The 15798-nt window shown below is 36.1% G+C and overlaps 1 protein-coding gene across 1 annotated transcript in view; it reads right to left on the minus strand.

The window, feature by feature from the left end:
• Nucleotides 1–15482, minus strand: part of LOC135222134 (uncharacterized) — a 65008-nt gene extending 49526 nt beyond the window's left edge. The window contains exon 1 of the mRNA XM_064260302.1: nt 15411–15482. Within this exon, the coding sequence (XP_064116372.1) occupies nt 15411–15482 (72 nt within the window). The remainder of the gene's footprint in view (nt 1–15410) is intronic.
• Between the last annotated feature and the right edge of the window lie 316 nt (nt 15483–15798).

Consider the following 15798-nt stretch of genomic DNA (forward strand, 5'->3'; position numbering starts at 1 on the left):
CATTTTTCCAAGGGAGTCTGCCTAGAAGCAGTTGCAGCACTCAGTGTGACTTTTGTGTGTAATGTCGAGTGCATCCCGAGATTCCCGTGTGTGTGTTGTTAGAGTGCCTTGCGCAAATTCCGAGTTCTTTTTGTTCCCATTATGGAGTGGTGAGTGTTAAAAAAACATTGTTTTAAGAGGGGAGGGTTTTTTAAATATTTCAGTGAAATGGGACTGGTTTAAGAGGTCAAATTTTTTGTTTCTTTCCCCATAGTAGCAGAAAGTGACTTGTTTTCTTTATTGGTGCGTGTTTAGAATAGACGCATTCGTCTTTGTTTAAAATATAAGGGTGTATAAAAATGTTTTTTATGCATGTGAACTGTGCTTGGATAGCATATTTCGCTTGGAGACAAAGCGGCCACTGAATTTTACGGGCTCAGCACATTTCTGCTAACCGGCGCAGAGAGGCGCGTTGCAAGGGGAGTATGGCCGGCCTCGGGGGGTATTGCAAGAGTTCTGCTACTACTACTACTGGTGTATACCTCAGGGGGTCCTCAGACACTGTTCAAGAGGGGTGTTCTGTCGCTTGACTGAGGGGTGTTTCAATGCTCAGTGGGGGGAGAAACTTTTTTTTTTCTTCCTTTTTTTTTTTCTTTGTCAGGGTGTTGGAAGACGAGTCTGGCCTTGACAATGAATCCTAGGGTATCAGCTGATTGATTAGTTGATGAAGTGAAATGCCCTTAGAGACTTTATTTTAGAAAAGAGATTTTGTTTCTCTTGGATGAAGAGAAAAGGAAATAGAAAGAGATTTTCTTTCTCGTGAATGAAGAGAAAATGGTAGTTAACATGCACGGGATGTGTTGTATGTTTTCCTTATTCCTTGGAAGACACAAATGTAATGGGGACACACAGATTATTATTATTTTTAATTGTGTTGGAGGGATTACTTTGAAATGCCGATGAATGGTGTTGGTTTTGGGTGTGGCAATGGTGGTATATCTTGGGGTTCAGCATTACTGATGTATGCTATTTGAATTTCACCCTTACTTGAGATCTTTGCAAGAGAATTATACTATGGAGAATTATTATTATTATTATTAATAATTGTTATTGTATGAGATGTGTCACGGGAGGGTTACTTAAGTATAATTATCATTATTTGAGACTTGTTTTACGAGAGATTTGAGATATTTCATGGGAGATTATTTTATGATTATTACAGATAATTATTCATGGAAAATTATTACAATGAATTAATGGGAGAAATCTTGGGGTTAATTATTTGTTGAATTTTTATAACTTTGGAGAATATTTTAGTGATTCATGAGTGATGAGTTTTGCTGAATCTTGATGAATCTGGCTGAATCTTGGTGAATTGTGTTGAATCTTGCTGAACTTTTTGGTGAATGGGCAAGCATTAACATTGGTGATGTTTTTTTTATACTGATACTGGTGATTTTGATGATAGCAATTTTTGGTGGTTTCGCTGATAGTGATATTTCTGATATTGATTTTTTTTTTATTTACTAATACGTGGGTGTTGTAATGCTATCAAGGGTGGTGAAATCTTTTTTGAATTTGGGAGGAACTAACAACACATAAGTTTTGTTTTTTTTCCTTTTTTTTATGAGTTCAGCAGATAATTGCTTGACATCTAGGGAGTTACGGGAGATAGTTAACAATACCGTTGATTTTTCTTTTCTCCTTTTTTGGAAGTTAGCCATCGCTGACACAAGTTTTTTTTATCATGGGTGAATTTAAATTTATTTTTTCTCTCCAATTTGTGTGAATATTTTTTGATGTCTCAGTTCGTGACTTTGAGTCATTATTCGGGAACGTGTTTGTGTTTTTAGCTATTTGATGCTGCAGAGAAATGTATGGGAGAATTTTTTGCACTGTTTTGAATGCATACGTAATGGCACTACATTTTTTTCTCTGGATATTTGTGTTCCAGAAATTGTGAGTTTTCTTGCACAATACCTTTGTTGTATTTGTGACAACTTTGTGAGAGATAGGAAACTTTGTTAAGTTTTCTAGTGGCCTATGTCGTAGTGCATATGGAGAAGTCTTTACTTAGACACTTTGTATTTGGAGTTTTGTTATAATGAGTTGTGGCACATTGGTGATTTTTTCTAGAATTTCCTAGACAGTTTTATTTGCCGAGTTTTTGCCCTTTTTTAGTAGTTATGCTAAACGGAAAGAGTTTTATAGTTTTTGACTATAACATTGTGTTATTCCCCTGGAGAATTGAGATATATTAATTGGAAATATAATTGCAGATATATTATTTTGGAGTTATAATTTGAGATATAATATATTGGAGATATATTTTTAGCCATTTTGATATTTGCCAATGGTGATGAGAGCTATGTTTAGTTCAATTATTGTGCAGCCATCTTTGTTGCAAATGGAGACACATATTTGGAGATTATGGGGCAATATTTGTGAGTGTGTGAGTTAGATGCTTTGAGTGCACATTTTTGGAGATAGGATTTCATTTTTTTTATATTCCTTTTTGGAGATATATTTTTTGGAGCCTTGTTTTATTCCACATGGAGTATTGGGGAAATAGAAGTAAATATTTTTTATTTGCCGAAATAGAGGTGATTATTCTTTATTCCTGGAGTGGTGTTTTTTTTATTAACATGTGGCTATTGGAGAAATATAAGGGGAGTGGTTACTAACCAAATGGAGGAAATATTTTTTTTTCACCGGAGTGCTCTTATTATTAATATGGTGTCACATATTTATGTATGGAGGTGGAATTAATCTTTGGCGGGTGAATCTTTTTGTGGTTATGGGAGTTTTGTTTTTCTCGAGCAAAGAGAAGATGTCTGTGGTTCTTTCTTTTTGGTTTCGTGACTATTTGGCATTACTGCATTGTGGTCCTATGGAGACATGTGCATTTTTTATGTTCACAAGTGTGTACAATTTTTGGAGGCATATAATTGGGCAAAGTCATGTTGAGAGAATAAGTCTTCGAGACAGTTTTTGAACACATTAGTCATATCCTGGAGTTGATTTTGTGAAATGTGCTTACTTCGTGTCAGTACAGACCATTTTTGTGTGTGTCTGACTAGACATTTTTTCTGCTGCTGTTTGAGCACACATCCGCAGGTGGATTTTTCTGCTGACAAGCGCTGTGCTGATGCTGTGCTGATCCTTTTCCTCTGGTGGTGATTGCTCAGAGTTTTTGCAATATCTGGAAATGTTGACAATAGCATTTCACGAAAGCGCATGTGTAAGAGTTTGCTTTCTGGCAAATTCCGTAGCTATTCATGGGGCATTTCTTGGGAAATATGGGGGGTTATGTATATTATACATATGCTATGTATTTTGTGATGTGGGAAGTTTACTTGTGATTATCTTTTTTATTTTTTCTTCCTATTCCTATGAGAGATGTAATTGGGGATTGAGATTAAATAACATTTCTTTTTGGACGGGAGATGTAATTTATCGGGAGTTGTTATTTACGTAAATGGGAGTTTGACATTAAGTCTCATTGTACTTAATTATATGAGCAGTAAAGGGGTTTTTGCTGTTAAACATTGGAGATTTTTGCTGATTTTGTGAGTTGCTGTAATATCAGAGCTTGAGAGAACATTTTTGGGTCTGGGCTTGTTACGTGATTTTTTTTTTTTTCCCTTGGGCTCATTATTTTTTTTTTCCTTTTTTTTACTTGTGAGAACATTCGAGTTTGAAATGTGAGTGCAGAAGTCCGTGGAGTTGCTGTGAGTTTTTGGATTGTGTGTGTGCTGATGTGTGGATCTGGAGAATTGAGTTGGAGAACTTGATGTTTTTTTTTTCTTTGAGAGTTATGATAAAGACTTATGATTTCGTGGTCATATTAAGTGGAGTTAATTGGGAGACGTTCAGTTAGTATTTCTGACCTTTTGAGATCATTGTTTGATAGAAGTAGTATGTCTGTGGTTAATTTTCTAGGATTGACAGATGACTTGACTGACATACTAACACACCAAAAAGTCGTTTCCCAACGCTAACAAGACGTCCACCAGCCGTGCAGAGATTGTTGCTGTCGTTTATCAAGGGTGATTACAAGAGTTTCCACGAGAGTGATTACGAGAGTTCTACAGAGTTCAACAGCGTGTCTTTTGGGGATCTGCAGAAGTCGTTAGAAGTCTTCTACGATGAGGGAGGCATTCCGTCTTCCTACAGCCTGCTACAGTTGAGCAGCTAGTTGCAGACAAAGAGGGATATTCAAGAATCCAAGATGAGAGAAAATTCTGGTGTTATTTGGAGAAATGAAGCGTGATAAGACTTTATTTTATAATGCCAGAGACGTGCAGTTATTACTTATATTTTATTTTAAGCCAGCCAATGTGTTTTATGTTATAGAAGCTATTTTGTTTGACCATTTTGCTAGGCGGGTGCTAGCAAGTGGGCGAGGCTGAGCTATGTTAGGCCTAGGGTTATAATTAATGATATATTGCCAATATGTTCGCTGTGACCTATTGGAATGTGGAGAAGCAACGACCTGAGAAAAGCTGATAAATGGTTTCTGTCTGCATAGTAGACAAGTCAATGTACGACAGTTCATGAGCTCTTTTCAAAGTGCCTTTGGGAAACTGGTTGTAGCCAGTAATATGAGGCGTTAGCGAAGTGTGCGTTCGTATGTGCGTGTGCGCCTCTTCCTTTTAAAATGTATCATGCGCAAGTCTATGGGGGATTTGGATAGAGACGTCTTTGGAAGAAAGGCAGGATGCCGTGGAAGCTCTGCAAAAGTTTATCTGAGTTTTGTGTGTGAAATATTCCGGCTGCTTGGGTGAGTCTTATACTATTTTAGCCAAAGAGTGGCTTGTTGTCTGTTTAACATCTATGAGAATATCCAATCTTTAATCTTTGTTGTTAAACTTATGTGTGTACTTACGAGTGTTTCTCATGTCTTTGAAACAGACGGTTCTAGCGGAACCATGGGGGGGACTGAGGGAGTTAAAATGGGAGAATAGACATTTGGTGTGACTAATTACATTTCAGACATTTTGATAGTGGGGTAACTTGAGTCAAGTTAGTCTGTGAGACCTAATTGATTTACTGTCTTTTCGTTGTTAAATAAATGTATTTTTTATAATGCAACTCTCTCATTTTGATTACCTGTTAGAGTGGAGAGAAAGAGATGGAGAGAGAGAGAGAGAGAAAGAAAAGTCGCGAGACGCTGGTTGCTTAGAGAGAGAGAGAGAGAGAGAGAGAGAGAGAGAGTCGCTTAGAGGGCGAGAGAGAGAGAGAGAGAGAGAGAGAGAGAGAGAGAGAGAGGTATCGCTTAGAGAGAGAGAGAGATTTGTGTGTTGGTTTGCCTGACGCTCGGAGCTACACGTTTACCAAATGAATAACGAGGTTCATATATATATATATATATATATATATATATATATATATATATATATATATATATATATTATATATATATATATATATAAGAATCAGGAAAATATGGAGCACGATGAATATCATATAAATAAAGACAAATTCCACATAGGAAAGTGAAACAAAGGAGTATCACTGCGAGGCCTTTCGACTTCTCGTCCTTTACCAAGTAGTCTGCTTTAGTAAAAGGACGTGAAGTCCAAAGGCCTCGCAGCGGCACTCCATTGGTTCACTCTCCTTCGTGGATTTTGTCTTTATATATACATATACATATATAAATATAAACATATCATTAAAGAAAGAGCGAGTTGGTTGCATAGAGAACCCCATTATACACATTATATATAAAATCAACTCTCTCTCTCTCTCTTCAATGATAAGACAATTTTTCTCCCTCTGTAGTCTCCTGACATCAGTATTCAAATATGCTTCCAGCGGCATCTTGGCTTTCGGTGGGAATAATGCCATGAAGAGAATATTCGCTTTAATCAAAACTTGGAGACGACAGAAGGGAAGAATCTTGGTAGAATTCAGTTTTCAAATATCCTGCAGAACTCGAAGGGCTCTCTTTGGGTGGTGGTTCTCTTCTCAACCTCCTCCTCCTCCTGCTCCTTTATTTTAGCAAATTTTCAATTTTAGTTTTTTATCCGTCCGGACTTTCCGCCCTCAGATCTTAAAAATTAATGATGCTAGAGAGCTGAAAATTGGTATGGTGATCATCCACCCTCCAGTCATCAAACATACCAAATGGCAGCCCTCTAGCCTAAATAGTATTTATTCTATTTAATGTTAAGTTTAGCCATGTATCGTGCGTCTGGCCAAGCTTTACTTTAGGGCGTAGCCGACGCAACTTCACTCGGCCAAATCTGGGGAGCAACTGTGCGTAGATGTGAGTTACACACAGTATCATAAGCCGTACAGAAACCCCGATCACATTTTTCACTTGTTTTACATAAACCTTTGCCCTTACTGAAACTGAGATTTAATCATGTCCTCTGCTACTACGTGTATGTGTGCTGTATTGTTAGAAGAGCAGCTAGATAATCTGATTATGTTCCAACACTTTTACTTAATTTTCAAACTTAAATACCACAGAGTTGTAAAATATATATTATTTCGTGAAATACCGGGGATAGTAACTACAATATCTTTAAATAAACTCCAGCTGTCACTGATGAAAGAAAATAAACTAACATTAAATTAATAAGAATTTAGATGGACGACGCAGTGTTTAATAAAGATAACAGTCACTTGGCATTATGTTTTAGACAATAAAAAAAATCAGCACCGCTTATAAAAATAAATCAGTACCACTTATTGAAATGTATCGTTTGGTTTTCATTGCTTCTCTGCCTTTCTTATGAAATGTTGAGTGTCAATCCAGAACTACAGACCTTCATATTACAAACTTTGTATACAAAAAATATCACACACAGCTCAGTATCCTGAAGAGGCCTGAGATGGAAAAGGCGATTAGTGAAAGTAGAATTATTCTGCATATAAATGAAAGTAGACAAATAAAAGGTTGGGTGTGGGTTAGGGTGGATTACTTAGCACCGGTGGGCACTGATTAATTCATCCAATTCTAGCGCCATCAGCTACAAACAACACTAGTTTGTAAGAATATCAAATCTATTAGCAGAGCAGAGCCATACAAAAGCAAGGAGTTGCACTGCAGCAACAGGGAACAAGTTTTCTATAAGTTTATTCAGGGAGGAGACCTATTGCAAGACCAAGTACAAGATCATGAGTTTCTAATTGTTGTTTTGGGAGGTATGTTTATATAAACAAAATTGACTTTATTCTCTCTCTCTCTCTCTCTCTCTCTCTCTCTCTCTCTCTCTCTCTCTCTCCTACGTTCATTCATGGAGCAGACCAGCTGCAAGACCAAGTACAAGACCTTGATTTTCTAATTGTTGTTTTGGGAGGTATGTTTATAAAAAATACACTTTCTCTCTCTCTCTCTCTCTCTCTCTCTCTCTCTTCTTCTTCTTCTTCTTCTTCTCCGATAACCCAGAAACGCATAAAAGATATTAGAAACTCATCTAACGTTAAGTTGTAAGTCAAGGATATACACTAGTAAAGCCGTCGTCATAAAAAACAGCCCCGAGGAAAGTACCAATGGCTTTACGGCTCATTCCCTCTGGCATAAATCTCCGACCTTTTTGAGGGAGAAATGGGATTAGGGAGGAAGAGTTCAAAAGTACGACACGGCGTTTATCGCGCGTCAAGTCCCGTAGGAGACAGGAGAGAAAACCCATATCGGAGCCTTAGAACTGAATCCGGGTTTATCGGCTGAGAACAGACAATGGCCCCATAAAGATAAAATACGCATCGTGACATTCCTCTCTCTCTCTCTCTCTCTCTCTCTCTCTTACCAAGATTGGTTTCATCCAGTTACCGCTCTGTGTCAGTAATATACTTCAGCTCACGCAACACTTGCTATTTTCTACTTGTTCTGAACACATGTTGCTTTATATTACTTAGAGATGTTATCGTCTTTTTAATGCTTTCTTCGTCTTATTGTGTAAAAAAAAAAAAAAAGCGTTCTGTTCTGACAAAATTCCGGGTCTATGAGCAAGTACTTATGATCACAAAGAAATACACATATGTTGTTATATATATATATATATATATATATATATATATATATATATATAAATATATATATATTTAATATAATATAATATAAGACGAGATAAATGGAAATACAGACAGAAGAGGTTCAACCTTTTTATGAACGAGAAAAAATATCAATAAATTAACAATGATAAAAATGTATTAAAATGCAAAGAGAATAGTATTAGGATTGTATATATATATAGATATATTATATATATATATATATATATATATATATATATATAATATGTATGTATGTATGTATATATATATATATATATAATATATATATATATATATATATATATATATATATGTATGTATGTATATATATATATATATATATCTATATATAATATATAATATATATATAGACATTATATATATAATATATGTATGTACTGTCTAATATATAAATTTTTAAATGAAGACAATTATATATTATATTATTATTACATATATAATATATATAATTATATAATATATATTATTCATTTATTTATTTGCAAATAAGTATAACTTAGACCAGGCTCAGAAATCGCGAGGTGATAATAATTTCGTTTTGGCGCAAAACAATTTCAGTTGAGTTAGAAAGAGCCACAAAAAGAAAAGCACCTTAAAAAAACTTGTAAGTAGATGGAAACACACCAGTTTTATCTTATAATTCAACTTTTAAGGGTTACGTAATTTGTATAATGCCTGCCCTGATATACACGCATCATTTTACAACAGAACATATTTGATATGTACTTTTTCTTGAAATTAAAATATTACTCTAATATTTATCACGAAGGCTGAAATATACATTTTTAAGAAAGTAATGCAACTTGTCTTAACGCTGATATTAGCCGATATTCTGATGCAAAGAATTCATTATCAAAATAATTATGAAAAAATAATTAATAAGGATTTTAACACATCTGAGTAACACCAGTGTATCACGTAATTTGTCAGACAATTTTGGATTGAAAGCTACCCCACCTTGAATTAGAAAAGTCCTCCAAACTCAGTTAACTAAAGAAGTTGCTAATGATCTGAATTGTTGAAAGTGTGCCTGGCTGTGCATTTAAAACATTTCCATACATTTTTATCTATTCATTAAATTACTTTTTTTCTATTTTATCTCTTCTTTCTATATTTCCCTTTACTTTCCTTTGCTTCTTCCTAATGAACACCTTTACATTCTTTGGAAGTTTGAATTTCAAATCATTGGCCCCTGTGGTGGGCTTGTTCCATATGCATAGGTTTCATCTTCTGAATAATAATAATAATAATAATAATAATAATAATAATAATAATAATAATAATAATAATAATAATAATAATAATAATAATAATAATAATAATAAACTATAAGAAAGCCTTCGACATGATACCACACACATGGCTAATAGAATGCCTGAAAATATATGGGGCAGAGGAAAACACCACCAGCTACCTCAAAAATACAATGCGCAACTGGAATACAATACTTACAAGCTCTGGAATAAGACTAGAAGAGGTTAATATCAAGAGAGGGATCTTCCAGGGTGACTCACTGTCCCCACTACTCTTCGTAGTAGCCATGATTCCCATGACAAAAGTACTACAGAAGATGGATGCCGGGTACCAACTCAAGAAAAGAGGCAACAGAATCAACCATCTGGTGTTCATGGACGACATCAAGCTGTATGGTAAGAGCATCAAGGAAATAGATACCCTAATCCAGACTGTAAGGATTGTATCTGGGGACATCAGGATGGAGTTTGGAATAGAAAAATGCGCCTTAGTCAACATACAAAAAGGCAAAGTAACGAGAACTGAAGGGATAAAGCTACCAGATGGGAGCAACATCAAACACATAGATGAGACAGGATACAAATACCTGGGAATAATGGAAGGAGGGGATATAAAACACCAAGAGATGAAGGACACGATCAGGAAAGAATATATGCAGAGACTCAAGGCGATACTCAAGTCAAAACTCAACGCCGGAAATATGATAAAAGCCATAAACACATGGGCAGTGCCAGTAATCAGATACAGCGCAGGAATAGTGGAATGGACGAAGGCAGAACTCCGCAGCATAGATCAGAAAACCAGGAAACATATGACAATACACAAAGCACTACACCCAAGAGCAAATACGGACAGACTAATCATAACACGAAAGGAAGGAGGGAGAGGACTACTAAGTATAGAGGACTGCGTCAACATTGAAAACAGAGCACTGGGGCAATATCTGAAAACCAGTGAAGACGAGTGGCTAAAGAGTGCATGGGAAGAAGGACTAATAAAAGTAGACGAAGACCCAGAAATATACAGAGACAGGAGAAAGACAAACAGAACAGAGGACTGGCACAACAAACCAATGCACGGACAATACATGAGACAGACTAAAGAACTAGCCAGCGATGACACATGGCAATGGCTACAGAGGGGAGAGCTAAAGAAGGAAACTGAAGGAATGATAACAGCGGCACAAGATCAGGCCCTAAGAACCAGATATGTTCAAAGACCGATAGACGGAAATAACATCTCTCCCATATGTAGGAAGTGCAATACGAAAAATTAAACCATAAACCACATAGCAAGTGAATGCCCGGCACTTGCACAGAACCAGTACAAAAAGAGGCATGATTCAGTGGCAAAAGCCCTCCACTGGAGCCTGTGCAAGAAACATCAGCTACCTTGCAGTAATAAGTGGTACGAGCACCAACCTGAGGGAGTGATAGAAAACGATCAGGCAAAGATCCTCTGGGACTATGGTATCAGAACGGATAGGGTGATACGTGCAAACAGACCAGACGTGACGTTGATTGACAAAGTCAAGAAGAAAGTATCACTCATTGATGTCGCAATACCATGGGACACCAGAGTTGAAGAGAAAGAGAGGGAAAAAATGGATAAGTATCAAGATCTGAAAATAGAAATAAGAAGGATATGGGATATGCCAGTGGAAATCGTACCCATAATCACAGGAGCACTAGGCACGATCCCAAGATCCCTGAAAAGGAATCTAGAAAAACTAGAGACTGAAGTAGCTCCAGGACTCATGCAGAAGAGTGTGATCCTAGAACCGGCACACATAGTAAGAAAAGTGATGGACTGCTAAGGAGGCAGGATGCAACCCGGAACCCCACACTATAAATACCACCCAGTCGTCGAATTGGAGGACTGTGATAAAGTAAAAAAAAAAAAAAATAAAAAAAAAAAAATAAATAAAAATAAAAGAAAAAAAAGAAAAAATAAAAAAAAAGTTAAAATAATAATAATAATGATAACATGAAAAAAGCTACCAACTCAATGGCCCCTATGGTGTGCTTGTTTCATATGAATAGGTTTCATCTACTGTATAATAATAATAAATAACATGAAAAAAGCTAACAAATCAAAACCAATGCTCCCGCGGCCATGGAATTTCATGCAGGCGAAGAAAAAAAATGCCAGTGAACAGCGATTGATTACAGCTAATGGCAGTTAATGGGCATCGGTAATGCTTCATGAATAAGGGAAAGGAAAATCCCGTAATGAATATTGTTCTGTACGTTACGATACCTCGACAGGAATACGCTTTCCATCACTAGTAGTGCACTGAACAGGTATATTTCAAAATATGATTTGCATCTTGTTTCGTGTACAAACATAAATCCTGTCAATAAACTGCTATAGCTCTACCTGCAAATTGTTGATGTGGTTAACAAAGAAATCATGTTCTATAACTGTATATATAGACACACTAGGCAAATTTATTATTATTATTATTATTATTATTATTATTATTATTATTATTATTATTATTATTATTATTATTATTATTATTATTATTATTATTATTATTATTATTGGGAAAGTTGGGAAAGTACATCCACAGTAGTATGCGTTTGATTTTGTTACTTAAAATATATATATCTGCTTTACATATTCTAAATAACAAAATCAAACAGGCATATAACTGCGGATTTACTTTCCCATTTTATTGACTCATGTGATCTTGAGTTTTCTTTGGATTATTATTATTATTATTATTATTATTATTATTATTATTATTATTATTATTATTATTATTATTATTATTATTATTATTATTATTATTGTACTTAGGAAGCAGACCCTCTCTCAAGCATACTTTATTAAAAGTAATGGCTACTTCAGCAGCATTACACTTGTAGAGATTCTTCTCTATTTACACCAATTTTGACTGTATTTGATCATGACCTCTATAGGCGCTTTACTAGCCTGTCTATGTAGCACGGAAAAAGCCACTATTCGGAAAATACAGAAGAATCTCTACAAGTGTAACGCTGCTGAAGTAGCCATTAATTTTAATAAAGTATTATTATTATTATTTTGCTCTATCACGGTCCTCCAATCGACTGGGTGGTATTTATAGTGTGGGGTTCCAGGTTGCATCCTGCCTCCTTAGTAGTCCATCACTTTTCTTACTATATGCGCCTTTTCTAGGATCACACTCTTCTGCATGAGTCCTGGAGCTACTTCAGCCCCTAGTTTTTCTAGATTCCTTTTCAGGGAGTTTGGAATAGAAAAATGCGGCTTAGTCAACATACAAAAGGGTAAAGTAACAAGAACTGAAGGGATAAAGCTACCAGATGGGAGCAACATCAAACACATAGATGAGACTGGATACAAATACTTGGGAATAATGGAAGGAGGGGATATAAAACACCAAGAGATGAAGGACACGATCAGGAAAGAATATATACAGAGACTCAAGGCAATACTCAAGTCAAAACTCAACGCCGGAAATATGATAAAAGCCATAAACACATGGGCAGTGCCAGTAATCAGATACAGCGCAGGAATAATGGAATGGACGAAGGCAGAACTCCACAGCATAGATCAGAAATCCAGGAAACATATGACAATACACAAAGCACTACACCCAAGAGCAAATACGGACAGACTATACATAACACGAAAGGAAGGAGGGAGAGGACTACTAAGTATAGAGGACTGCGTCAACATCGAGAACAGAGCACTGGGGCAATATCTGAAAACCATTGAAGATGAGTGGCTAAAGAGTGCATGGGAAGAAGGACTAATAAAAGTAGACGAAGACCCAGAAATATACAGAGACAGGAGAATGACAAACAGAACAGAGGACTGGCACAACAAACCAATGCACGGACAATACATGAGACAGACTAAAGGACTAGCCAGCGATGACACGTGGCAATGGCTACAGAGGGGAGAGCTAAAGAAGGAAACTGAAGGAATGATAACAGCGGCACAAGATCAGGCCCTAAGAACCAGATATGTTCAAAGAACGATAGACGGAAATAACATCTCTCCCATATGTAGGAAGTGCAATACGAAAAATTAAACCATAAACCACATTGCAAGCGAATGTCTGGCACTTGCACAGAACCAGTACAAAAAGAGGCATGATTCAGTAGCAAAAACCCTCCACTGTAGCCTGTGCAAGAAACATCAGTTACCTTGCAGTAATAAGTGGTACGAGCACCAACCTGAAGGAGTGATAGAAAACGATCAGTCAAAGATCCTCTGGGACTATGGTATCAGAACAGATAGGGTGATACGTGCAAATAGACCAAAATCAAGAAGAAAGTATCACTCATTGATGTCGCAATACCATGGGACACCAGAGTTGAAGAGAAAGATAGGGAAAAAATGGATAAGTATCAAGATCTGAAAATAGAAATAAGAAGGATATGGGATATGCCAGTGGAAATTGTACCCATAATCATAGGAACACTAGGCACGATCCCAAGATTGTTATTATTATTATTATTATTATTATTATTATTATTATTATTATTATTATTATTATTATTATTATTATTATTATTTGTTCTAAGGGGTCCACAATGATGAAAATGTGAAAAGTTCGTGTCTAATTTATAAGCACTTTATATAAGCTTTCGAACCCTTCTCTGGGTTCATCTTCAGTTCAGAAGCCAGGGAAGGGTTCGAAAGCTTTTGTAAGGCGTTTATAAATTATACAAGCACTTTCCACATTTTTATTATTGTGGACCACTTAGAACATTGTATATAATATATATATATATATATATATATATAATATATATATATATATAATATATATATATATATATAATATATATATTATAATATACCCTAAGGGATTTCCTTAGGTTAAATTAATGATATATTGCCAACATGTTCGTTGAGACCTTTTTGGAATGTGGAGAACAGAGCCGAAGCAACGACCCGAGAAAAGCTGATAAATGATTTCTGTGGTGGCGTGATATGAAACTGCATAGTTAGACGAGTCAATGTTTGTCAGTTCATGGGCTCTTTTCAAAGTGCCTTTGGGAAACTAGTTGTAGCCAGTAATATGAGGCGTTGGCGAAGTGTGCATTCGTATGTGCGTGTGCGCCTCTTCTATTCATAATGTATCTCTAACCAAGTCTAGGAAGACTTGGATAGAGACGTCTGTGGGAGAAAGGCAAGATGCCGGGGGAGCAGCTCTGCGAAAGTTCATTCATATTTAGTGAGTGAAATATTCCGGAAGCATGGGTGAGTTGAATTACTTTAGCCAAAGGGGTGGCTTGTTTTCTGTTTGACATTTATAAGAATATCTAATCTTTTAAGTTGTCTTTAAACTTATGTGTACTTACGAGTGTGTTTCTCGTGTCTTTGAAACAGACGATTCTGGCGAGAACTATGTGTTCTGGCAAGGGGGGAACCGAGGACCGAGAGTCCTAGGGGGACCGAGGGTCCCGATGGGAGAATAGACAATTGGTGTGACAATTACTGTTCTAGACATTTTAATGTTGGGGGTTTAACTGAATTAAGTTAGTCAGTAAGATTTGGATCATTATCTTTCCGTTGTTAAATAAGTGTATTTTTGTAATGCAACTCTTTCATTTGATTACCTGTTAGTGGGATTGATAGAGAGAGAGAGATAGAGAGTAGAGAGAGAGAGAGGGGGGGGGGGGGTGTGTGTCGGTTTGCCTGATGCTCGTGTTACATGTTTACCAAATAAAAAACGAGATTAATATTCCGTTAACATATATATATATAATATACACTTTATACATACACATTAGAAGCATTACTAAATCTCAGAACCACAATATTTCAGACCACATTGCAATAGACAAAGAAAAACTTGATTGAGTTCTGAAACAGAAAGAATGGAGAAAAAATCCGTAAAAGCTTTGAAGAGTAAAAAATAATTCCCCCAGGGAAGGAAGAGAATGTCTGGACGGAGAACCCACCTCAAACCGCCCCCTCCCCCCGACCCCTCGCACTCTTTTTCCCTTTTCGCAAAGATTTGATGAGAATGAATGTTCTGCCTGCAGTCTTTTTTTTTTTTTTTTGTTTTTTTTTCAGAGCCAAGAATTCAGTGCAAATTCAGGAAGCTTTTCTTTGTTCCCTCTTTGGCTCAGTCGAGATTTCTGCCCGTGGTGGCGTCAGCTACGGCCCCACGAAACTCTTACCAGCGGCCCCTGAAATTCAGCCACCGCCCTGTGGTCTCCTGACCTATATCGTCGCGTCTGACGTACGATCATGGTGAACTTTAACCTTAAATAACATCAAAACTACAGAGGCTAGAGGGCTGCAATTTGGTGTGTGCTGATGATTGGTGGTGGATGATCAACATACCCATTTGCAGTTTATATATATATATATATATATATATATATATATATATATATATATATATATATATATATATATATGTATATATATATATATATATATATATATATATATATATATATATATATATATTATGTATATATATCAGATTGTGGTATCATTTACACACACACACACACACACACACACACACACACACACACACACACACATATATATATATAT

The sequence above is a fragment of the Macrobrachium nipponense genome, chromosome 3 (genome assembly GCF_015104395.2).
Source record: "Macrobrachium nipponense isolate FS-2020 chromosome 3, ASM1510439v2, whole genome shotgun sequence".
NCBI classification, from domain to species: domain Eukaryota; kingdom Metazoa; phylum Arthropoda; class Malacostraca; order Decapoda; family Palaemonidae; genus Macrobrachium; species Macrobrachium nipponense.